This window comes from Squalius cephalus (assembly GCF_949319135.1).
Source record: "Squalius cephalus genome assembly, chromosome: 10".
Taxonomy (NCBI): Eukaryota; Metazoa; Chordata; class Actinopteri; order Cypriniformes; family Leuciscidae; genus Squalius; species Squalius cephalus.
The window spans coordinates 17,067,420-17,094,330 of record NC_137131.1 but is presented as its reverse complement, the minus strand read 5'-3'; the positions used below and the strand labels follow the sequence as shown (position 1 = coordinate 17,094,330).

Sequence of the window (26,911 nt, the reverse complement as noted above, 5' to 3'; positions counted from 1 at the left end):
TGTGTTGGGTGTGTGTTGTGGGGTTGGTCTAAAATAACTTGCTGCTTGGCATGTGTAGGCAAAGATATATCAAAGGACATGAGATTGAGAGGTTGCTGGTCAGTTAGTTAAAGCAGAGATGTTCTTATTAGGTCCGTGACTTTACCACTGGAGAAAGCGTAACGGTTAATTTGGATCATGTCACATTAAAGCCTTAATGTCATCGAATGTGACAGTCGTAAAACACTGACAAAAATTCAAGACATTAAGGCCGTAATGTGATTGGTTATTAAGGAACAATTGTTTGTGACTTATCTACTCCTAAAAAAAAAAAAAGGCCTCTGGTCTCCATCTCTGCGTACCACCACATCACCACATTTACACTTTATTTGCTAATATTGAAGGCTTGCCTTAAAGTGGCTTTGGTTAAAGTAGGCATGAAATAGAAGTTTGCATTCAAGGATCGGACAACCTGTCACTCTCTTGAGATCACAGCAATAGCAAACAACAACGATCCAACAATCCAATCAATTCCCGATGGACAAATTCGAGTCCCACCCTACATTTTTTTCTTGTTTGAGAAGCCGTTTCACTCGGATATGTGACAATAGGGAAGAAAAGACTTGCGTAAAATTCTGTTTCATGCCAACTTAAAATTACAAGGGCACATGAATTTAAAAAAAAAAAAAATACATAATGATATGCATGGATGAATCCTTTTAAATTACTGCAACATATTTTATAAAACAAGAATTGTCCATGTTGATTTCATGTTGACATTTAAGGAAACATGAAGTTAAATTTTTTCAGTATTTTTTTGTTTTTCTACAAAAACACCTTTGCTTTTCTGCTAACATAATTTCACATAGGCTATTGGATAATACTGCAAATCTGCAATCGGGTCTGGTTCCATTCTGGAATGGGACATCCAGTTTACAGAATCCAGTCAATTCCTAATGGATACAATTGAGTCCTGTCTAAACTGGGTTGCGAAAAACAAACGGCCTATGCCCTGAGCACAATAGTTTAGTACACACTGTGCACGTTATAAGGTTTCCCTTTATAGTACATTATGGGTGGTGGAATAGGATAGAAGAAGGAAGACACTTGACTGAGGCTCTCTTTAAAGGTACAAAAGTCCGGCGCACCGGATCGTGTTCCCTGGATACCCAGCATCTATTTATTATCCTTCTCCCCTCTGTGACCTCCCCTTTATTTTAGACCTCTGATTCATCTGCAATTCAACCCGTAAAAACCGCAAAACACCTCTAAGTTTACAGCCTCTGGTCTATACCATCGGCAGGTGTGATTTTTCTATAATTTCTGTGCGCATCTATGGATGGCTTGATTCTAACAATACAGCTATGTGTTGTGTTTAGAGAACATTGAAGGACATACAGTAGCAGTTCTAATTTAATTTGCATTGAAGAATTGGTTGCAACCAACAAGCTTACATCAACAGGAGAGCATCATTTTGAGTGTATAATGTTGGTTTTATTCATCTTATTCAATGAGAGCAGGAATCTGCCAATTAAAATTAGCCTGTCATGTCACAGGTGCTTGCTCTGCATGTTAGTGGATGAAGGGATGCAGGGTGATAAACTTCTAACACAGAGTTTCAGCCCTATTGACAGGTCAGGAAGCCACCGTGGTCACCGAGGGCTATTTGATGTGACATCTATTTCACCTGGTCAGGTTAAAATAGAAGTTAGCGACTAGAGTGATGCAATCACCACGCATGGCTGAAAGCTCCTGGGATTCTGGATAGAAACGGCAGCCAGCGAATGGACAGCGGAATGTGCTTTTCAGGTTAGTGCTTAGACAGACATCGCTGGGGACATGGACTAGGAATGGAATGGGTGGGGGTTGTTGCTTAATATCTATATCCTAGCAACTGAGTGGGTATGATACCATGTCCAGTTGTTGCCAGGGATTGGTCAGCATGTTGGCATTGACGCCGCCCCTTTGCTTGTGGGCTGTAGAAAGATTAAACCAAAATTAAAACATCCTCCACACTTGATTCACTCCTGTGCACTTGACCTTCTAGCACTTTAATCTGCCTCACAATTTCTTTTTTGTTTGTTTTTCATGTTTTTCATTTATTTATAACTCCAGATCTGCTGTAATACATGTGCTTGGGCCACTTGCCGATAACCTTGACGACCTCAGTAAAGACCCCAGTCTGGCAGTATGACCTCTCCTTATGCAGCAGTGCAATTCTGCCCAGAGCGAGCATTTCAACGGTAAGACAGAAGCAACAGTTTGTGCCAGTTTGTTGGCCAATTCTGAAAAGCCATTTTAAGGTCACCAGGTTTATCTTGACCACTTACTTGGGCATGCACACATGGTTTTATTTAGTTGCTTCATTTGTAAATAGATATGAGCACATTGCAAAACAACATGTGGCTGTTTCTATGGTCCAGAACAGTTTTTTTGTTTTTTTTATTCTCCTTATTAAAGAGTTGCTGTCTGGACTGAGACATGCTGGAGGTGCTAACAGTTATGTCTGGTTCTCCAGCTGCTGCTTGGCTATGGTATTTATAGGTGTGCTGTTCTCATGGCGAAAGTCAGCGTTTTGTGCAGTTTAGGGTGAACTGTCTAGATACTCAGCCTGCTTGCTTGTTAGCTCTTCATGCACTCGCTACTGGACATTTGTTTTTGTGGGTCTGAACAGAGTTCAACTCTAAATACAGCTGTATTAATAGCTAGGGATTCAATTCTCATGCTTGTATCTGTTAATGCCGTTCTAATGTAGTATTCCATTTCAATGGAGTATTGGCACCTCTTTAAAAAGGCAATATTTCATATACTTTCATATACTACGTAAATTTTCAAATGTCAGCTTTTCTTAGCTGCTTTGGATATAAATCTCTATATTAAATCAATTGTTATGGTTAAATAGGTTATGTACAATGAACACCAATATATTTGATCTTTATCTAGTAATTTGGTATGTTGACAATCACAGGGTAATGTGGAAGAATAGATGCTTTTCAATCTGTTCATGTGAGAGTTTGCAATTTTTCAGGCCTGTAAAATTATCAAAAATATATTGTTTAAATGTAAAAAGGTTGTTACTCTAACACGTAAATTTCAGGTGAAAGCCATGTAATTGGTAAAGTCATGCTAAATTATGCTTTAGAAGAGACTAGTAGAGCTAGTTTTCACTTTCTGTAAAGGCACATAACTTAAAATCTTGGCTATTACGCTCTTTTCTTCCCTGAAAAACATGCAGTTCATTAGTGAGGCATGTTGACACTATATGAGGAAGGTTGCCACAATTGATTAAACATGAAAATTGCAAATATAAAATACATTGATATAAAAGAAAGAATTTAAAAAAAATTGTGTAAATCTGTAAAACACATGGGTCAACTTGTCCTGAGCTGAAAACACATAAGTTCAACATCTTGGTTAAAATCTGCTTTAATAATAGTTTTGACACTTGCCTGAATGCCAGTGTGATTTTATCGTGTTCATTTATTTACCTAACAGCTAAGGAAAAAACTATGACATAATATTTTAAACCAACTTACAAAACTACGGTTAGAGAAATCACACATGTTATTGGACATAGTTACTGTCATAAATCCCTTGTGACAACTTCCCTGTGTGACAACATGCGGTCTAACTTACCACTATATTGTTAGGTCTTGCAGAGACGGTTGTTTTTGAGACTAATCCAGCTCCTATCAGTAGGTCTAATCTACAAGAGAAGAGAAACAGATGTGTACCGATTAAAAATAACATCAACAGAGGTTCTCAAAATAAAATGAACATGCATTTCCATGCAAGTCCAAATCACTTCTAACTGAATCCTACAAAATTCGACTCAGATATTTTAAATAAAAAACAAACTTTGACTCTTAGACCCTCTTGGAGTAATTAAATGATCAAATAGGGGGAAATGTTGAGCAGATTTCGTGATTGACCTACATTCAATTCCTTTTAAATTATATTCAGATATTTTAAATAAAAAACAAACTTTGACTCTTAGACCCTCTTGGAGTAATTAAATGATCAAATAGGGGGAAATGTTGAGTAGATTTCGTGATTGACCTACATTCAATTCCTTTTAAATTATATTTAGTTGCCAAACAGGTTAGAACATTAAATTGTCACACACCTGTTTACTCTGTTATGCTTGAACACGGGATATTGAATGATTCTTTCTGTATTGGCACGCTGACATTCATTTTTAATTACAAGTGCAGAGTGAATCAAGTCAATATGAGATTGTCTAACTTTGGGACAGTTCACTCCTTTGCCACATTCAGTCGAATTTGGGCATTGACAATAAAAGCACGTGTCTAAATGGAGGAAAAATCATGGGGCCACTATTCTTTTGTCTGAGCCACCATGTCCATCCTGCAGTCCCGGGTTTGAGGGATGAGGGAAGGGTCGGCAGATCCCTTTGAATGTTACCTGTCCTCTGATTAATGAAGATAGTGGAGAAGCCCCTCTCACTTGTCTCCCCAGATTTCAGGACTCTGTTTGTTTTGATTGCATTTTCATCGCTGGATGTGCCCAACCTGTCAGGAGACAATGGGCAGCCCTGTTAAGCTGTGACTTTTGACCCCGTCCTGTCTGCGAGGGGCCTGGTCTGTGTTTAAGTGGACGCAGTGCAGCCTCTCCCTCAGGCAGAATGCATAACTCCCCCAGTAACCAGACACCCACCCACAGCTTCCAAAGAAGCTATACCACTAGAGATGAAACCAACCCTCCACATAGCCAAAATGAAAAACTACAGTTCACTATTGTCTCCAAGTAGGTTATGCTTTTTTTAAAGGTGAGCTAAGCCCTGAAATAATTTCATCTCAATCATCTCACTAAAATCTCCATTATGGTTTTTATTACCTGTAATGAGGATAAGAAGCATGGTTCCTTGGCTAAATTTGGGATGCGATGGCTGACATAATGACAGATGTGGCAGCCACCGTGGTAAAGCAGAATTCTTAACATGTTTAGGCTTCGGTTATTTGACGCAGAATGACAGAAAATGACATAGTGTTCCTTCACTGCGTTATTCCTGAATTACTCATTTTCAGGTTGCACTATTTGTTTTATCAGGCTTTGGGAGTGCTATTATTTTGGTGCATAGATGTTTAATTGATGAAACGGCCATTCCCATGTTAGCTGATGATGGATCAGAAATCTGCCCATAAACTTCACCTGTCATTTCTGTGGGTGTAAATCAAAGCTGGATATTTTCGCGCATGGGTGCTGCACCTTTTGTGGGACCATGATGTCATTCTTGGCTGAAAATCCCTGTCAACCATATTGTATTTCTAGCTACTATCTAGCATCCGTTCATCCATTGTTTTTGGACCTTTTGCCGAGAGTGCATCCTCTCTGAACTTTAATTGGATAATTCCCCTGGCACAGGTTTTATGATGATGATGATGATGATGATGATGATGTCATGACACCAGGGCTGTCACCCAGCTCTCAGCCAGGGATCTGAAACATGTCCTGTCGCAATGTGTGACCTGAGACAGCAGCCTCTCAGCACCTGCTGGAGACCTATATAGTCCTCATGCTCTCACCAACCTGTAATGTTGACAATATTAAATGCAATAACATATCAATGAGAGAGACAGAGAGAGAGAGAAAGAGAGAGAGAGACATGTAATCCCTATACAGACAGATGCTGGAACCTTGTGTAAGGTTATTAACCACTACATTCTCTGACATAAGAGAAGTAGTATCTTGTTTTGTGGTTTTGTTGAGTGTGATAGCAAAAGCTAAATCTAAGCGTACTGACAATTGTAGAGCCATTTAGCACTCTTAGAGCACTATAAATGAAACATAGTCTTCCATGATATATGATATAGATGACATACCCCTATGATATAAACACTTTGCTTAAGTTGCTTCCGCTTCTTTATAGCTTGTCACTTCTTATTGCGTTGTTTATGAGCCTTTTTAGAGATAATTAAAGAACATGGACAATTAATTGAAGCTTAATTGTTGCCTCATATATTTAAAACTTCCTTAATCCCAATTAAAGGGTTAGTTCACCCAAAAATGAAAATATTGTCATAATTTACTCACCCTCAAGTTGTTCCAAACCTGTATGAGTTTCTTTCTTCTGCTGAACTTGAGGTTGGGTAAATGATGACAGATTTTTCATTTTTGGGTGAACTATACCTTTAAATTCGATCTTTTAAAATGCTAATATTTTAATGACACTGTTAAATGCCATTTTTACCAGATCTCAAAAATTAAGACATTTCTTATTCTATTCATTAGTTGTGATGCTTATTATTATTATATACATTTTTCATTTACAGTATTTTGACAATATAGTGTTGAATTTTAAAATTGTCTGTTTATTTGCATATGGGATCTGTCAGAATCAGTGCATCCTTACTGGGGGTTAATTTTCGTTTCAACAGAAAAACAAAAGTAAATCAACTAATACTAAAAAATATTACCTACAGTGATATAGTGGTGCTGCTTTTTTATGATTGCACAATCTAATTCTGCAATAGAGAATGATAGCAATATTAATTTTATAAAAATAGTTTTGTGTCTGCGTCTTTTTATTTTGATGCATGTATTTTCTAGTTGGCTACATTGACTTATGTTGCTTTTATAACTTTGTAATAATAATCTCAACATCATACCCAGTTCTGCTGTGCATGCAAGATCTATTTTATAAAAATGACATATAATAAATATTCTGAATTACCTTCTCTTTGATTGTACTGGGTGACGGATTCATTAATAGAACTAACAATATGAATAGCTGTCAGTAAGTTAGGGCCCAGCTTTCATTTGTATTTACTTACTCCCTTAAAAGCCCCCCAGACTGTTCAGGTTGACAGTGTAAAATGTAGAGGGGTTTAGATTTTTATCTTACAATGGGAGCTAGGAATGCTGAGGTATGGACCTATGGACGCACTGTGACAATTGACGCATTGGGCTTGGCATTTGTGTGTCTTCCAGTGTGCCAAATGACAATATCTATGAGGCTTAAAGCAAACATTAGCAATGAAAAAGCTTTTATCCCCAGTGACAGGCCTGGCAGCACACCGTTGTCCCAGTAATTCAACTCTAGCATTCACTTTGTGCCACACCTCTTCAGCTGAACAAAGACAAAAAAAAAAAAAAAGTATATACCCTGCGTTTCTTCTGAAGAGCTATGTTTGGGGAGCCCATGGAAAGAAAAGGGAAAAGAGGAATTTTTTCATGGTATTAAAGCAGAATTGCTTCTTTTGCCCCTCCCATTTTCCCTCTTTTAGGAAATGGATATAGTTTTCCACCCCCGACCCCCAATTAATAAATAAATAAGATTAAGATATATATACTCTTTTGTGTTCCACAGAAATAAAACAATGCACACAGGATTTTGCAATTATCCCTTTTAAGAAACACAAATTTTTAAACACCATATTTAAGTTTTTTACTAGTTCGTCATATCAAATTCATACAAATGTATTATGTAAAAAAGCTTTGTGATGATAGGCAGAACAAATAGGCCTACTGTAAAATGAAGTTTCTCTTCAAAGGCTGGTATCGAAGTGTCACTTTACAGTGATATCAAAGAATAGTGTTGCTTTGTATCTCTGCCTAGGATACAGTAATTTGACATCCTTCGACCTAAAAGCATTCAGCATTTATTAGGCATGCCTACATAGCTTAGTTTATTAATATCTCCCCACGCACAGAATGTAGGGGAATTCCGGCCCCACACCCGAGTGCCAACGTTAGATTATGGGTTGACACCCCAACTCCCAGACACACACACACACACACACACACACATATACATACACACACACACACACATACATACATTTACTACCTTCAACCCCCATCCACAGCCAAGCCCAGTTCAGCCACACACATTCCGAATACTGCATAGCGGTGGTGTTGCTATCATATAGACAGCGAAGGGGAATTCCGCTCTGCTTGGTCCTCAGCGTGTGCTGCTTCTCAGAAGGAACAATGAGACGCCGGCTCTGGCTTGGTGTCATATTTCAAATAGAGAGGGTAGTCGTGTTTTCACTGACAGTCTTATTCTCTCTACTGCTCCTGAATGTCATGTTAACACTGGTTATTGGTGTTGCTTTAGACAGGCACAGAGCATGGCCTTTGTGGGGGGAGAGGTGATTAAGAATGAGTTGTGTTTTTACATCCTGAAGAAGTGCAGTGACTTCTTTTCTTACCACCATTAAGGCAATAACCGGGGCCGGATTTATGCATAAGCATTCTAGGCATGTGCCTTTGCTCACAGGTCCAGGGAGGCAATTACAATAAAGGAGAAATAATACATTTGTTATTATTATTATTTCAGTTTAATACCAAACTCTGTAAGACAATTACTTTATAAACTAATAACATATCATTACTGTCAGGTCTTGTATCTCCATATTTTGTAATTTTATATCTTTTATATATGTCTGTGGGTTTTGCAAATATTTAACCAATGAACAGCTTGTGACTAAACGTCGTAACTCCATTGGCTCCTCAAACTGTCGGTAAAAACCTCATGACTTCACCCCGCCTCAATCTTGAATGAAGTACCTCACACATTTTGGTTGACCATCTATTGCAGAAGTGAGATTTTGGACAAATGACAGGAAAAAAAGAAGAAAAAACTAAGTACACACATAGCTATACAGCTGCAATAAATTTCATAACCTGTAAGATGGCCTCAGATGCGGCCATTGTAATGACTGGGGAAAAAACAGGACATTCGTTGATCAAAAAGTCAAAACTTGATTTGAGCTTAATTTTGGTAAATGTTAATATAATTACACTTACAAGTAGGCTGTATGATCATATATAAAGCTACAATATCAACTTTGACAACACAGTTTTTAATTTAAAACAAAGTTTTTTTTTTTCATTTCCTGAAAAGTAGCAGTATTGGTCAATCCGGCCCTGGCAATAATGCATACTGTATCAGTTTACTAAATGAAATTTGAGTTCAAGTCATTTGTTACTTTAATTAGCGGTGATTGCAAAGGTAAACATAACTATTACTGCTGCTCATACTTAGGATAAAGGATGTTCATAACTGATGTTCATAAATAATTATTTTCTTTTTTTTTGCCTTTTTTTTTTTTTTGTCTGGTGTACATATGAAAATATGACATAAATATGGAGTAAGCTCTTGTAAGTAACCAAACAAAAAAACCTAGCAAACGCCTGGCAACACCCATATCAACACCCTTGCAAACACCCACAACAAACCCCTGGAAGTGACTTTAGCATGGGCAAAAACAACACTCTTTCTCTTTCTTCAGAAAGTTTTAGTTTAATAAGTTTAATACAATGTATGTGTATCTACAATTTATATGAGGACACACATTTTGAGTTAACTTTTGTTTCCATCTCTCTAGATTGAGAGAACCCGCAGCAGCTTGTCTCTCATGGGCTGAAGGTTCTTTCCTGGCCTCCATGTCACAGGGCCAGGGCTCTCAGGGTACAGATATCCTCGGACAAGACGTCCTCAACCAGCTACTGGAGATGCTGGACCAGTGAGTTATGAAGTACCTTATAAATTCACTTGTACTTTAATACATAATAGTACACACTTTACTTAAAGCCTTTATATATTGCATTATAAAAGTGTTTTGTAGTCACTTTTAATTCATCTCTGGGGTCAGGTATTATGCCTTTATAATGCATTGAATGGTCTCGTGAATAATTATAACCACAATTATAATACTTATCTATTCATTGTTACACTTTTAGAACATGTAATGCATTAAAACATATGACAAACAACCAATTGCAGATGTAACAAGCAATCTGCACATATTTATGTAAAATATTTAATACAATATAATAAATACAACTGCATAATGCATTATACATAAAGACTTTAAGTGTTACCCGCTATACTTAAAAGCAGTCACACCCACTTATACTGGCTAAATGATATGATATTTTATTTAACTTAGACTTTTTAAATAAAGAAATGAATAAATAAATTCAACATTATTTACTCATTTCACCAGTAATCAGTCCATTTGCTGGTCTCTGTTCCAGGTCTGCACTACATTCAATGCAGCCTATCGAGCTGAACTTCTCTGAGGGCTCTGCAGTCGGATCAGCATCCAATACCATACAGATTAGCATGGACTGCATCACGATGCGTGGGCCTGAGGAACCCCTTACAGTGAGTACTTCATTTCACTAAACACACAGTTGTTCACACTTAAATTTCCACGTTTAGAAACTACACCAATTTTAATAAAAACAACAATTTCACTTATCTGAAGGATATTGCTGTGTCATTCAGATCTGAGCAGTTACTGTGGGACCCTGTTCTTGACACATTTCAAGATGTTGGATGATGTATAATGCAAGTGCTGATCTTCTCGAATGCATATCTGAGCTTTAAATATGGGAATATTCATTTTAATTAAGTGTTTCATTTTTTAAAAGGAGGAGGTAAGGCAGGTAGTTGATAACTGGTTATTGACTCAAAATATCACCCAAATAATATATACCATCTATTACCGGTAATATATAGTGATGCCTCTATTGCAGTATTTTGTTGAATTTTCTGTAATTTCACATAGCATAAAACTACATACAGTTTAGATATTTTCAAATAAACAAAAGCCATTTATACTAAATATTTAATCATCTTTTCAATACTTAGCTTAATTTTCTACTGCTTGTAGTACTGAAGAATTTAATTGTTGAATTCTTCCAAAATCCCCCGCAAAGTTTAAAACAAATGTACATGGGGATTTTTTTAAAACCTCCCACTGAATGGTCTCAGACAGGCTGTTTTTGATGGAAGCAGTAGATAATTAGCTCTTTTAATTCCATCAGAAGAATTTCTGCATTTTTTGCCAAATAGTTTTAGCTCCTTTTTTTGTTTGTGTCTGTGTGTATGTTTTTAAATGTAATTTGCTTTTAAATATTGAACTTCAGCCAGCAATTTTTTGGAATACACATATGATTTTTTTAAGCAGAGAAACGTAATTATTTGATCACATATGAAACTTGGTTTTGTTTAGTGTGATCACTCAAGTGAATAATTTCAGTAGTGGGGAATTTAGTGGTAAGCCCCAGCAGAAACAGTTAACTTACACTTGCATGTGGGGGTGTTACTGTTTATTGGGGGTGTTATGGGTTTTCCCTGGTCATTCTGGATAGTTTTAGTGGCAACAAATTCAAAAGAGATGTCCAGGTCCGGATGAACAGCGCTAAATATAAAAGTCCTGATGACGATAGCCTTGCTTTGCTACAATGGCAGATCCGATCTGAAGTGCTTCAGATGTTGCATTGTGTCATGTAAATTAAACGATTTTTGAATGATCATAAAAATTTAAGGGACTGAATTTGATCAATGAATTATGAAGATGGAGATTTACAACAACACTACACATCAGACAATTTCTTCTTTGGTGTAAGTTATCTTCTTTTTTTTTGCCTCTCTATACTCTGGATAAGATCTGTTTCTTGTTTGCACTATTTAATCCTTTTCTTTTATAAAATGTAAATCTTGTATAAATTAGTTTGTGAACTTTAACACTGTTTAACAACTGTTAATTTGCTTAAAGTCGATGTAAGTCAAGCAAAATTGATGTATCCCTCGGGCAGATTTTATCAACACGTATGGCTCTAACATAGTGTTTATACAAAACAGAGGAGCAGTGGAAAGTTTGACATTAAGTGTATGACCTGACGCTGAGGCCTTGTAGATTTTCTCTGGGTGCACAGGAGAATTAGGTGGTTGTGGTTCCCCTCCCAGCAGAGGAATGTAGTTGTCCGGTAGTAAAGATGGGAAAAAAGGGAGAGACTGAGCAACGCGTTGCCTCTCTGGCCCTGAGGGATTATCTTTTCTCTTGATCTGGTGATTAATACCCCCCATACAACACCACCCGCCCCCATTTTCCTCGCAGTAAAGATCGGGTGTGGTGCGCAGCATGGCACGCTAACACTCCGTCCCTTGCCAGCTAGCGCTCATGTTGATCGAAAAGGTGGAAACTATGGAAACCTGCCAGTCGCCAATTAAACTCTCGAAGAACTTTTAATGAAAGACAGCAGTGGGTATTATAGGGATAGTTCACCCAAAAATGAAAATTGTCATCATTTACTCACCCTCATGTTGTTCCAGACCTGTATGACTTTCTTTCTTCTGTGGATATCTTGAACAACGTTGGTGTCCAAACAACATTGGACAAAAAATACTGAGACAGAATTTCTTTTTGGATGAACTATCCCCTTTAATAAGCAGCTTATGACTGATCTGTGAACTCTTTCACCAAAAGAACAAGAATTAAGGAAAAGGTTTGCCGCCCTTCATTAATTATCAAATGATATGCACTGTTTAGCGCCCTGAGGGTCCTCGGTGTTTGTATTGTGCATGGGGTTTAAAGCCCTTTTTTAATCTGAAATTGCTCTTTCTTTTGGAGGTGTGCTTTCTCTGTAGCTGCAGGGCAATAATTTAGTGCAGCACCTGCCGCTGTGAGTAACTGAGGCTTGCGTCCTATTCTGTCTGTGTGAGATCGGGGATAGGGGAGGAGAAGGAGCGCGCGCGAGAGAGAGAGAGAGAGGTGTCGAGTCAGGTAGAATGGAGGAATGTGACAGAGGTTGTGTCCTGACATCCAACAGCTCAGCTGATATCATGGCGAGATGGAGCAGTTACTCAGCTAAACGTGGTGAACTCATGAGCTAGTATTTTTGTAGCTGATGAAATAGCCAAAGAAAAGGGAGACAACATGTTTAATATTAAATGTGCCATTATTTAAAATTCACCTTTTTTCAATGACAATAGCAAACCAAACTTTTTGCTTCTGTCAACGACAACTGCCATATAGGCCAGTGCAACAGAAACATAAATTACTGTGTGGACCTTTTAAGAGTTATTTTTTACAAACAGTTCATGTTTTAGATTTGTTACTACCCTTAGTAATCAGTACTAGATCAGTAATAATTGTTTTTTCTTCCACTTTTCCATTAGAAGTTTTATTTTTCCACATATTGTTATTAAAATTAAATTATATTTTAATAAATTAAAAGAGATGATGCTCAACCACATTTGAGTGCATGTTCATGTAAACTACCATCAAAAGTTTTTTTTAAGGCGTCTTCACTTGTTTGATACAGTAATCTTAGACTAATCTTAGTTTTTGGTAATTTAACAATCTTATTAACATTTGACTTTTAGTGTAAAATATTGTGAATATATATAATATTGTAATATTTTCTATTTTAATATATTTTAAAACGAATAAAAAGTCAGTTAGAAAAAACTAAAAAAAACTTTTATGAAGTAGAAATATTTTGTATCATTATAAATATCTTTACTGTCACCTTTGATCCGTTTAGTGCATCCTTGCTGAAAATAAATATCAGTTTTTGTTAAACTTAAATCATTTAATGAACAATTAATCTCCTTGTGGTGTGTAAATAACAACTTATCATAGTAAGTTACTTTTTAGTTACCCTAGTGAAAAAAACTATAAAATGTATTTCAAATGTATTTAAAAATGTAATGTAAAGATATTTAAAATATGCTTATTTCATACTATAGTACAAATCCACTAACATATTCATTGATATATCGCTTGAGACTACTGATATAAATATTATAATTAAACTTTATTTGGAGTACTTCTTTATTGCACAATGCACATTTCTTAATATTAAGCCTAAACTATGTTTTAATATCACTACTGTAAGGATCTCTGTATAATAAATGTATCTTTAAATGCAAGTAATGCAACCTAAAGTATACAATCAAATATACAAGTACATAAATATGTAAATGTATTTGTAGTATACTTAGCATAAAATAAATGTATTTCGAATACATTTTGGTATATTTATTTTTCACTAGGGTACTAAGGACGGAAAATGAAATCATCTGTGTAAAGTTGTTTCTGTTTGTGTGGATGACACACATAACTTGCTTATAAAGACTCCAGTCAGAGGTAGATTTAAGCATCACGGCAGTAACGATTTTCCACAACAGGTACAAACCACTGTGCTTTTTTTGTCCCATCAAATGTCGTAGCCAATCTAACCAATATCAATCTAAGCAAAGTTACACATTAACAGGTTCTATATTTTGCAAACTGCTTCAAATAGAAGCATTGGCGGGAGAGAATGGCTGTCCATTGAGTACTTTTTTTTTTTTTTTTTTTGTCTGGGTGTTGCTGAGCTGCAAAAATTCAACATAATCTATCCCTTGGCTCGAATACATTGAAGGTGGTGAGGCAATGGTTTGTTTAGGCTGTGTTGTGTCCTAGCCCTTGATTAGTCATTTGTAGTTTTCTTTTCAAGTAGAGCCTGACTCAGCATTAGGCAGGAACACATAATGAAGGCGTGCTTCCTCACCGCAATCCATGCATTCTGTAGCTACTGTTTGTCTTGTCCGAAATGTTTCTTGTAAATTATTTAAAATTGTGATTTATAAAATTATTATAAAATCTGTTTTTTAATGATTATAAAATAAGTGGCTTTCATCGTTCCCCATTTTATTAATGTTATTTAATACATTTTATTTATTGTGGTGGTTTTCATAGTGCTGATGAATGTCCGGTTCAGATGATCAAAGTCCTTACAGTTGTTCTTCTACTATATATATAAAGAGTGAACCATTATATATATAATGGTTCACTCTTTTCAAATGTGAGATTTAACTCCACAGTTTAAATCACGACTTCTAAATCACTGCTGACTCGTCACCCCACCAGTTTGCCTCAAGCGAAATTAAAAAGTACTGCCTTGTAAACATTTGCATTTTTCCTCTCTGTCTCTTTCCTTTTTTCCACTCTCTTCCTTTATACATATAGATCAAGGCATTAAGAAGTGTTTAGTATTTGTAAGATCAGTGTTGTTGCAATTCTAAATATCATCTTCACAAATAGATAACTTGTATAAATGCAAAACTAAATGAAGAAATTATAGCACATATTTCTGAATAACTAAAATATCTTTAAGACTTCCTTCTTTGTCTCATACGGAAAATCACAGCAGTGACCCTTAACCTGGTTTAGTTGAAAGGCTCTGCAATTTGTTTTTTTAACCGTTTTTACTTGTATATTGTGTTTTTTCTTGTCAACGGCTGAAAGGATACCGTTTATTTTTTTAAGTCAGACATCATGCTGATCTGAAACTAATATCTTTTAACTAATAACAGAATAATACCATTCCTCGAAGACTATACGAGGATCAAAACAGGATAGCGAGGACTAGTGCAAATTATGCTGTAAAACTATTCTTAAGTTCAGAGTGCAGGTGTTGACTTTTGCTCTGTGATGTCCACAGGTGTTTAGTCTTTGACATCACAAACAGCTTATTATCCTGAAGTGTAGCACTGTACCCATGGGCTAGTGAACTCAGTTAAAGCAGACTGACCCATAGATGAGTTTTAAAAGCATAGATTAAAAAAACACAAAAAAAAACACACTGTAAACCCTAACGCTCAAAATAACTAATTGGTTTGAGTAGGACAAACTTAAATTAGACTAATTAGTTCAGTCAAATTAACTTTTGTGAGTATTGAGCACTTTCTTTTTCTTTCGAGTTCACAGAACTGATATATTTTAAGTAAACTGAACTGTTTCATTGTTTTGAGTTTTATGATATTATTTCTTTTAATTTAGACGAACTTAAGTTCAACTGAAACTGGGCTGGGATTTCTATTTCCCAGCAAGCTTTGCCCATGGCACTTGAAAGGGAGAGTAAATGCTGAAATTAAGTGTAATATAATGTTTGTGTTTTTTTGTGCAAGATTAATGTTAAGTGTGAGATTTAGTAGTGATTAATGTTTTGTTATGCTAATTTAGAATCATTTTTGTTCATGTTGATTTTAGGAGAGTTACTGTCATGATGACAAGTGGTGCATGCGGCTTGGTTTGAGAGCAAGTATGTGTATGCTTTATATTGCTGAAATCATACTACAAGTGCTAAACTATGCTATTGTTAGCACGTTAGCATTTATTGAACTAGTTTGTTATAACCAGCTAAGTTTATAATAACAAAAATGTTCGCATTGAGGTTACATGAAAATTTTAAGTTAAATGTATGGATTAATGTACTCAAACATTTCACGTTAAGAACAATTAAAATGTATGTACAAAATAAAAATCTGTAAGTTCTGCTTACTTAAATTTTTGAATTTCCTAACTTAAATATTTTGAGGCAACTGATTGCCTTAAATGTATTGAGTTTTGCCAACTTCTTCGAGTTTACATAAAAAAAAATAAAAATAAAAATTAAAAACAAAGTAATTAAATAATACATAATAATAATAATAATAATTTGCCATAAAAACAATAGTCATAAGTAATCAAATAAAATAGAGAATAAATACAAGATATGCAATAAAAATATAATAAAATAAACGTCTTACCCCTCTTTTTGTCTCACTCCTCTGTTAAAAGGCGATTCAGAGTTTCCTGAGCAGGTGTCTCTCAAAACACAAGCCACCTGACACATGACACCTCACTAATCCTAGAGTTGTAAGCCCAAACAGTCCTTCAAGTGTCCACATAGATCTAAGTGCAGCATCTTTTGTCTGAGCCACCGGGAAGCTTCAGTCAGGTTCATCACCTTTTTGCAGAGCCTGTTTATTGCCTCACAGTGGTTGCCTAATTTAGCCTAATTGTTTTGAATGAGTGTAAGACTATATATATATTCACTTCATGAATCGGACTTGACCTGCCAAGTCTTTAATCATTTGACAAGGGGTAGCACATGATCTTATGTTTGCTGTTTAAGATTGGATAAATAAATAAAATAAAAAGAAGGCCCACACCATTATCTAAATGTAAAATTAAAGCCTCGAAAAGAATGCAAGGTGTGTGCAAAACCAGACCAATTAACCTTTTGGGAATGATCCGTCTCAACAAATATAATCGACGTATTTTGTTTTAGTCATGAATGGCCATGCCTCCCTAAAGCAAAACCTTTTTTAGGGGCTTACTTCTTCTTACTGCAGTCTGTGGTATAATTTGTGATTGTTAGGTGGGTCAGGTTTAGGGGTCCACCCTTTGTGCACCATGTCTATTGTCACCTGAGGCTGTCCCTTAATGCTGTCACCTCTGACCCCCACGGGACACATAAATAACTTCTCAACCAGGAATAGCTTTTCAAGTCGGTGCAATAAACCCCCCAAAAAATATTTTTACATATTAACATCTGTTAATACAACATACAGACAGCACAAACTATCTTAGATCATGGAACAATCAAAGAGCAGACAAATTTTGTGGAGAATACACTACAGTTTAAAGTTTTAGTAAATTTTGTTATGTTTTTAAAAAGACTCTAAAGCTCATCAAGGCTGCGTTTTTTGATAAAAAATACAGTAAAACATAATATTGTGAAATATTACCATTTTAAAGATTGTAATATATGTAAAATAAAAAATAAGTATTTTTTTAGGATTCTTTGAATAAGAAAGAACAACATATTTTCAATATTTGAAATAGAAAACTTTTGTAAAAAAAAATGAAAGCGTTTAGTGACACTTTTGATCAATTTAATGCACCCTTGGGTAAAGTATTAATAAATCTTACTGAGCACAATGGTAGTGTATGTACATGTAACTTTCTTGCTTGCTTACGTGACTTTTGATACGTTACTTAGAAGGCTTTCCTTTTTCCTTCAGAGAATATTGCATAAGGAATAGCAAATATAATACACTGTAAAAAATTTCTAACCCTCCCAAATCAAAAATTTCAAGTGACCGATAACATCTAAATTTTTCAATTGGCCCAAGTGAAATTCTGTAAATTTCAATTGGCCCAAGTGAAAATCTGTGAATTTAATTTTATAATTTACAGAATTTCACTTGGGCCAAGTGAAAAAATTTGATGTTATCGGTCACTTGAATTTTTTGATTTGGGAGGGTTAGAAATTTTTTACAGTGTAGAGACATAATAAATTGCTTATTAGCAGTATATTATAAACATGGAATATTTAGCTGTGGTCGATTGAATGATTTCATACTTTTGCAAGAGCTGCAGTCAGCTTGACCACAACACCTCAGTTGAGTTTTTCAGCAGCAGCCCACTGTGATTTCAGTGCTACAACAGTGAGGGCCTTAACACCCTATTGTAGATTGCAACCAATGTTTTTCTAACATAATTAGAAGTTTGTTTAGCTAACCCTAATTGCCCCCCATCCAAAGTGCTCTGAATAACAGCTAACCCCAGGAGGGTGTGAGCTACTGTTTTGAAGAATTTTAAAGTGTGCTCTGGGTGTTAGATGGGGGTAATAGTTTAAATGTGCATTTTGATGCTAGTTTAATGCTATATTCTTGACTCATAGTGTATTAATGAGGCAGTTTGCCCTTCTCAGAGGTGACTAAGTTGGCATAAGACTGCTGTACAGGGGGTTGTGGTTACCAACCTTTGGAATGCATAAGTGAACAATTTTCTCTTAATTCAGTCTGTTAAACAGTTCGAATTTAGCACATTCGGTTGGTACAAGTTGGTCTACAAGTACATCTACAAGTTGGTAGGTTTGCAAAGATAGGAACATTTGCTGAAATAACATGATGCAAATAAAATGTTAAAAGCAAATATCACAAATGAGATATGTCTAGTTTACAGTTACAGTTCATTTTATTTGCATGGCTGGTCACATTTCACTTATGTAGTGGGTAAAATGATGTAAGTACCTCAAGCTGAAAAGGTGTTTAATTGTTTTTCTTTCTTCTGTATCATCTGATGAATATAACATGAATACATTTAAATTTTCACAAAGGAGTGGGTTGGTTCTACCCTATCTGAAACAACATTAGTGTGTTCAAAACAAATCTACACCAGTCATCTCTGATAGATACAAGCTGTCAACTGTAGTCCTATTGTTTCTGGTGAGACTCTCATAGGGCCATGCTAGAGGCTCTTTGGGAGGTTGGGAGAGGCTCATTCTTATGCAAACAGGGGCTATGGATGCTACTACTGGAGAGAATTTAGCGCTCTAAGGTCTTTGTAGAACTATAAAGAGGATTCCAGAATTATGTGTCTGGAGGCTCCATGTTTCAGAGCAAAGTAATTTACTGCATCTCAAAATTCCATCCATGATATTTCTGCAAAAAAAAAAAAAAAGTAAATTAAATGGCTGACCTATTTTTACTACAGAATTTCTTTTGACTGAAATGTGTTTTTTTAGGTATTGGAGTCATTGAAAAATTAATAATCACACTTGCACAGATACATTTTTCCATGTTATGAAAAGTGTTTGCTATATTGTATTTGAAAATTGTTAATGGAAAATTTAAGTAAAATAATATAACTTTATTCGGTTTTTTTTAAAGTAATTTTCACTTATTTTTCATTTATTTTTGTATAAAATATTATGTAAAAAAAAAAAAATAGATCGTGAAAAACGATAGCAATTTGCATTGGAAGGCGTCTAGGTCTGGTGCATACTCCTTAGGGTTAAATCTTAAAGGAAGAGCTTGAAGACGAGCAACACCTTCCCAAAAGTAGGGTGTGGTATTGGACTCAGGTATTGGACAGGTAATTTCTCAGGACCTCCCTTTTTTGTCCCTGGTATATATGGCAATCCCATTGAATTCCTATAGAGACTTTAAGCCTGTCCCGTTCACCTCTGTAGCCCACATCGCACTTTTAGGGGATAAAAGGAGGAAAACAAGGGGTAAGAATCCTGGAGCCTGTGGAGCAAACAGCGGCTGCACTGCTCAACCTCAGCGCCAATATGTTGTACCTGGAGACCAATCAGCCCACATCATACAGTGAGGTAAGGCCCTTGCGCTACCACTGCCCATCTGGAGACTGAGTTGGTCCCAGTGCTAAATTTTGGGTTCTCAGGGAACCCTGTCGAGTGATTGCCAATAGTGGCATTAAAAGTAGGCCTTACAAAGGCATTGGAATATGTTGCGTACTTTCTTTTATCCTTTTTTATGCTGTTAACCAAAAACGTTTGAGGGGATCCTGTTACTTCTGAAAATGTTGTGATTTGTCGTTCTGGTCTGACACTTTGCATTTGAATTTAATTGACTTTTTAAAAAAAATAATTATTGGTTTTGATTTGTTTGTGCACGTGTTCGCCAAACTTTTTTATATTGAGACTTTAGAAAATGTTTGCATTTAATAAGTCATGTTTGTTGAACTGCGATAATGGATATTACAATGGCTTGTGGGTGTGAAAAATCGGACGTGTGTCTACAAATAAAAATCAATATGCATTGCTTTAATGGTTTGCCTAGCTGCTGTTTTGTCTACGGTGTACTGCTCTCGGGTTGAGTCAAGGTATTTGGCAAATAATGGATTTGTCTGAGATGGTTAGACTGATAATCTTGTTTGTATAGAACAATAGGCTGCGATTGGGCAGTTTGCTTTGAGAAAGTAATCATGGAGTCTACTTTTACTTAACCTTAATATCCCTTGTATTGTTACTTTTGCTTACGGACAGTTTCAGAAGGTTTTTTTTAACACGTATACAAATATTTTTTTTACTTTAATGGGTTAATGGTACAATTGCACTTAGACATCCAGAAGTCATTGTATTGCTATATCAGGGAAGAAAAAGAAGATTAATACTTTAAGCCAATATAATTGAGTGAGGTGACAAAAGGATCATGGTTTCACAGCTAAGCTTGAATTTCGTGTCAGGTTGCTAATGTGTTTTCGAATGGTCATGGATGAAAGGTAGCGAATTTCTGAGTGTATTTTGTTGAACTGCAGTAAATGCCAACACTGAGTCTTCTGTAACACTTGTATATGGAGAGCACATTTAATCGTTCCCCAAAATGATACTGTTTTCACTTCTTTTTTTTTATATAATATTTCTAAAAATATTTTTAATTTCGAAAAATTCTGTTGCATTTGTCAACTGAACTTTCAAAGAACAGAGCGATCTTTGTACTGTTACAAAATAATGCAAATTAAGTTTATAACTTGAGTGTTCTAAGCTATCTAAGATAGTGGCCGGATCTGTGTTTGTTCTCTAAAAGCACCCCCATTCCTTCCTGACAGGTGGTAGTTCAAACTGTGATTTCAGTGCTGCCATTCTCTTGCACAAAGCTGTTGTCAACACAACACCGTTAGCTCAGAGACAAACCTGTTGGTAGAAACACAGTCCGGTCACCCCAATCCCCCCCACCCCCTTGTGTTTTTAAAGCTGTCTTTAGGTAACCAATCCACTGCCCACACAGCTTTGATTAATGCTTTTAAACGCTCCGTCTCTCACTGTCTTTAATCATGGTAGGGGTTATGGGTCCGTAGACATGCATGTTTTGTATTGTAAGAGGAGACATAGAGGTGCAAGGAATTTAAGCCAAATGAGAAAGAACTATGTATGTTTTGATTTACCACAAATATGTTTTAAATGATGGTTGAAATATATGAAATTAGCTATTTTAAAGTATGTTCTTTGGAGAGGTTCCTTAACTTTTAGGTTAGAGTTGGGTTTAGGTCTTTGAGAGCAGTTTGGGCCTTAAGATGTGCCCATCTTTCTCTCAGCAAAGGGTCTTCAGGTTAAACTCCCGCTCGTCTGAATGATAGATTGCGGAGCCGCTTTGAAGAATGCGTGCATCAAAGTGATCCTGAGAAGTCTAGGAATTGCAATTGTTTTAACTGTGGTGGATACAGATACAATCATCTGCTCTGCCCAGCCCACTGGGTATGAAGTGCGAAGAGAGTAAGAGCAATCCCACCTAACCCCCCTCCACCTTCTTCAATTTAGTACTTAATGCTTTCTTCCCCTGTGGTCACTCATCAAGGCCTCACAGATGTTCTCAACACCCATCCCGGGTTACAAACTGCCCAGGTCACTGGAACACACCCAGGAATGGCAGCCATTTCACCCCCCCAGGCCAGGCCAGCCTCAGCTCCTGTCACTGCTCTTGAGTAAGGAGCCCTCATTTTGGTCTCAAACTCAAGACTTAAGTAGCTGTTAGAATGAAGAAGCAGTAATTTAGTGGTTTTGGTCATTTGGATACTTTTTGTGGAATCAAGAACCAAGACCATGCAAGGCTGAAAATCAACTGTACTGCTGGCTCTACTGACACCTGTCAACAGCACATTGTTAAAAGATGGAATGAGTTCTTTGGAATTCCCTGAAGACTGACATTGCAGAATTGAAAGCAGAAATCTTTACGATTTGCTCTGGCTAGAATCGTTTCTAAGGAACTGATAATTATTAAACATCCATGTATGCATTTAGGCACAAGGGCAGCAATGGAGAGAGTTTTGTTTGTCAAAATATTATTATTACATTTACATTTATGTATTAGACAGAAACTGTTATATCCAAAGTGACTTATATTGCATTCAACATAATTGAATTACATTTTATCAGTTCATGCATTCCCGGGGAATAAAACCCATGACATTGGTGTTGTTTGTGCCATACTCTAAAGATTGATGTATTGTATTATATTATATTATATTATATTATATTATATTATATTATATTATATTATATTATATTATATTATATTATATTATATTATATTATATTATATTATATTATATTATATTATATTATATTATATTATACTATATTATATTATACATTTTAAATGTAAACTCTGCAGAAAGGTAGATCTCCAGAAGAAAGAATTTGAGGATCCCAACTGTACAAAGGTCATATCAGCATATATCGTGGCATTTCAAAAGCTCCATCTTGTTATTAAAGATTGCACCTGCAGCTTTTTCTTTTGGAAATCAGTCAGCATTCCTTTAAATTTTTGTTTCTGCCCATTCCAATTTGTTCATCAGCAATCAATGCATATTGTTCAAACTTTCAATGGTGTTATAAAAGACGAACCCATCATGGTCATCTGATTTATGGCTCTGCTTAACATGCACACATCCCAGGGGCTCACTCTCCAAGGAGGTTATAAACAGGGTGGTATTTTTAAGAGCAGCTAAAGCAGTTGTTGCATTGTGGAAGAGTATTTGATAAAAAGGTGCTAGAGAAAGTTACACACTGATCAAAAAGGTGGGCTATATGCTAAATAAAAAAAGTTATTGCTGGATGTTTTGTCTACACAAACTTGTTGAATTATGATGTTGTATTTCCTCATAGCATATACACAGTTGGTAAACTTTCCCTCTTCCCCCTCACTTTATTATGAGTGCTTCCTTCAACATTAATTGAGCAGCTCTAATGATTCTTAGAAATTAGGAAGTGTGGGTAGTTTCACACATGTGACTTGTACGTTAAAATAAATCATAAAGGGTAACTTCATATGGCTCATTCAGTTTACCTCAGTAAAATGCTCATTCTAATAAAATTATTATAAAATTATTCCACTACACTACATGAGACCAGTTTTGGAGCTTAACCTATACATGACTTGGCCTCTCAAGCAAAGATGTTTTGATGTTTTGATTTCAGCAGTGAATTCCTCTATACTCTTTAAAACTTACAACTCTACTTTTTCCCTAGAAACTTAATATTTTAGGGTCATTCTTTTATAGCTGCATTGCTTTTTCTCTCTTTTTTTGATGCTTTTTGTGCTTGTGTTGATTGTTGTCCAAGTGCTGATTGTTGTCCAAGTGCTTGTGTTGATTGTTGATAAAGCCCAACTTTAATTATAATTTTAAATGAATGCTAATATAGTGCTAATGGCTTGGAGTAGACGGTGCACTGCCCTAGACCTCTGTAGTGGGATCAGACACACAGACTGACTTGCGTGGTCTTACTCTCTCTAAAAGATTCCATTATGTCCTAATTGCTCCATTGTAAGGACGTGTGTGTTTGAGAAGTTCTGTTGAGGCTGGAGGGTAATGCTCTAGTGTTTGGGTCCTCTTTGTGTGGGTATGTGTGTCTGCTCTTACAATACGCTTCTTTTCATACACCAATAGACCTGGTCTATTGTTTCTTTAGACAGGCTCTTAAAAGCCAGAGACTCATTGTTTCCAGGAGGCTGAGCAGACTCGTGGCGTACACACACACACACACACACACACTCACACACACACTGACCGACCCCTGTCTGTACAGTGCAAATGGCACTCTCCAAATGGTGTGTGGGTGTACAAAATAGGCTATTTATAAAAAACATTTTAAAACTTTTAAAAATAGTTTCTTTCTAGACAAAAAGGAATTATTTTAACACATGCATTAGTCAAAATGAATGGACGCTTTTAACATTTCTTGGGATTCTCAGAAGCGGAAGTCGTCAAATATAATATACAAATATAATTTGCGTGCTCCCATTTGCCCCAATAGCAGAAATCCATGATAGCATTTTGATGACTTTCCAAAAGAGGAAAAAATATTAAGAGATTGATTATGTTTGTCAGAAGAGAGAAAGATCAAATTTGCAGTCACTCCCTCAGCCGTTGTTTTAGCAACACGGACACGCAGCATCATTAACCAGTTTTCTCTACTTTAATGCCAAGAAAACACCAAGTATACTGTTATAAATGTAATTATTTTTTTTTTAAATGAAAATATAAAAGAACTTTGCTATATTTATGATGTAATAACTATAGAAACACGTCATCACAGTCTGCGAAAAGGGCCCATCTTTGATTGTGGCCCACAGCATCAGGAGAATTTTATGGAGAGGGAGTGAAAAAGAAAGAGACAGGAAAAGAGAGAGAAAGGGGAGAAGCGTGCAAGCTGGACAGCTGTCTCCATCCATGCCTGAAATAAACAAGGGACTCGGTTGAGATTAATGACTGTCTAAAGAGCCACACAACCATGGCACCTCATCCAGGAATGTGGCGTATATAAATGGAAAGGAATGGACTGGAGGAGTGGGGCTGGAAAAGACTGGCTTACCTCCAGAACATTCTTCCTTCTCTCAAATGACAGTCATTTTAATTCCTCTCTGCGCCTTCACTGGAACAAGGCAACAGGAGCCGTGTGAACTGTGTATCGCCCATTCACTGGCCGTCCCCCTCCCTGACCCCACCTTCCTTTGTTATTACTGCATCTTCCAGGTCATTTAGTGTCTTTATTCATTCCTACAGAGCCCTCAACATAAGAGCAATTAAGGAGTGCTAAAGACTTAATTGGTCCTGAATATGATGGTTGTTTACATTGTAAACGACTGCAGTTTCACACCTATAGAATAAAAATCACTAGGATAAATTTAGAAGTAGTTTATTTTGAGCTAATTAGATGTCATATTTAAGACCCTATTTGTTCCTGTTAGATGTTAGGCTACGTTCAATTCCTAGGTTTAAAATGAATTAAACCATTTAAACCAACGGTTGGGGTTGAAACAACCAAGCATTCTTTTTTTCTTCTTTTTTTTTTTTTTTTTTTTTGAGTTTGTGCTTAGTTGTGAATCATTTCATACTGAATTATGGTTTCTAATAATTTACATAATGTTATTTTTTAGATAAAACTCTTGGAAAACATTTGAGCGAGAACTGAAAATTTACATCCAGTTAATTAATAATAGTTACATAATGTGTCATTATTGTGGTAATCCTTCTCATCTGTCAGGATTGACATATATGATGCTGTTGTAGAAGGACATGTACTGCCTTTCTTAATACAAGTACACAGACGGGGCTGTTTGATGAACAGTTTGAAAAAGTGCATAACCTCTTGGGTCATAATTCTCTCTGACTTGTGCATACTGTACAAAGACTTATTTAAGTCTGCCAAGCACTGGCTGATATGCACATCATCTGTTTTTCTAAGCCCACCATTACATCATAGCCTGATGTATTAACATCAAAAGAAGCTGTATTGTGGCAACAACTCATTAATGTTTTGATGAATATTGTGTCTTTGTTCATGTGACACTACTAATACCATAAACACTTGAAAAGATTGTATACTGATAAAAAATACTCCCTGTTTTTCCTCTAGCCACAGTATACAAGTCTGGGGCTTCTCAACAGCATGGATCAAAATGGTGGCTCCACCTCCACCAGCCCCTACAACAACGATCATGCTCAGAACAATGTAACGGCACCATCACCCTACGCCCAGCCCAGTTCCACCTTCGAAGCCCTGTCTCCATCACCTGCCATCCCATCCAACACAGACTATGCTGGCCCACACACCTTTGATGTGTCCTTCCAGCAGTCCAGCACAGCCAAATCAGCCACCTGGACGGTAAGTCATAGCAATTGTGTATATGTGTGATGGATGTGTGACTTTTATATTATTTTTTATATTATGAAATGAAATATTGCTAGTAAACTACAGACAAATCCCATTTATGCCATTATACTCTTTATTTACACCCCTCCCCCCTTACACACACAAGCAAACAACAACAATACATTTATGGGGTAAGGGATTAGAGCCAAACCAATAGAGAAAGGAGACCATGTTGTCCCTTAAATCTATATTGGGGTTAAGTGTCTGGCTTTAGGGAAACAACCAAATATTTCTGCACCAGGAAAGTGGACCTCCTGCCCTCTGGTTACAAATCATCTATGAATGGCATTTGGAGTGTTTTGTTGTGTTATGACAGTGTACTGTGGTTCTCTGTTACACAAGGACAAAGACACTGTGATGTGCTTATTAAAGCAGGTGATTTCTGCTGTCAAGGGTTCTTCTTCCTATAGAAGGATAGTAAAGTTTTTGTCTGTCTGAACTCTGCTTTAGGCACTTCTGTGAACTATATGAAAGTTGTCAGTTACAAAACTCTCTCTGGCTGAGAAAAAAAAGCCACAACGTTTACTGCACAATACTTGCCGTCTTCTTGAAGATTTTCTCAAAGTCAGTTAAAATAGGTACAAACATAAGCAGTTATTTTAAAACGTTTTATTTTTAATCAATAAAATGCATCTGATTAATACTTGTACGCAGTAACTCAATATTTGAATATTTTGAATGTTAAAAAAATGTGAAAATATAAAAATATTTTAAAAAGACGAAAGGAAAAAGGGCCACAACTGACCCCTGCTGGTGAGTTGTTACTTTTCACAGACCGCTATGTCCACATAGCGGAAACAGTGCGCATCAGTGAGCATTGCAGGAGCTGTGTCACTGTCACTTTGTTTTGCATAGATAGGTGTCACTCCTTTATAATCAAACCGACTAAACTTGC

The 26,911-nt window shown here is 36.3% G+C and overlaps 1 protein-coding gene across 9 annotated transcripts in view; it reads left to right on the top strand.

Annotated features, from left to right (window-relative positions):
• Positions 1–1,990: 1,990 nt before the first annotated feature.
• Positions 1,991–26,911, top strand: part of tp63 (tumor protein p63) — a 42,294-nt gene continuing 17,373 nt past the window's right edge. For 8 of the 9 annotated variants that reach the window (XM_079884258.1, XM_079884254.1, XM_079884256.1 and 5 more), the window contains exons 1-2: positions 19,497–19,674; positions 25,720–25,968. In XM_079884258.1, the coding sequence (XP_079740384.1) occupies positions 19,633–19,674; positions 25,720–25,968 (291 nt within the window). In that variant the 5' untranslated portion in view covers positions 19,497–19,632. Of the gene's footprint in view, positions 2,223–9,332; positions 9,471–9,984; positions 10,115–19,496; positions 19,675–25,719; positions 25,969–26,911 lie in introns of those variants that run through there. The other variant, XM_079884259.1, reaches the window with a different exon arrangement.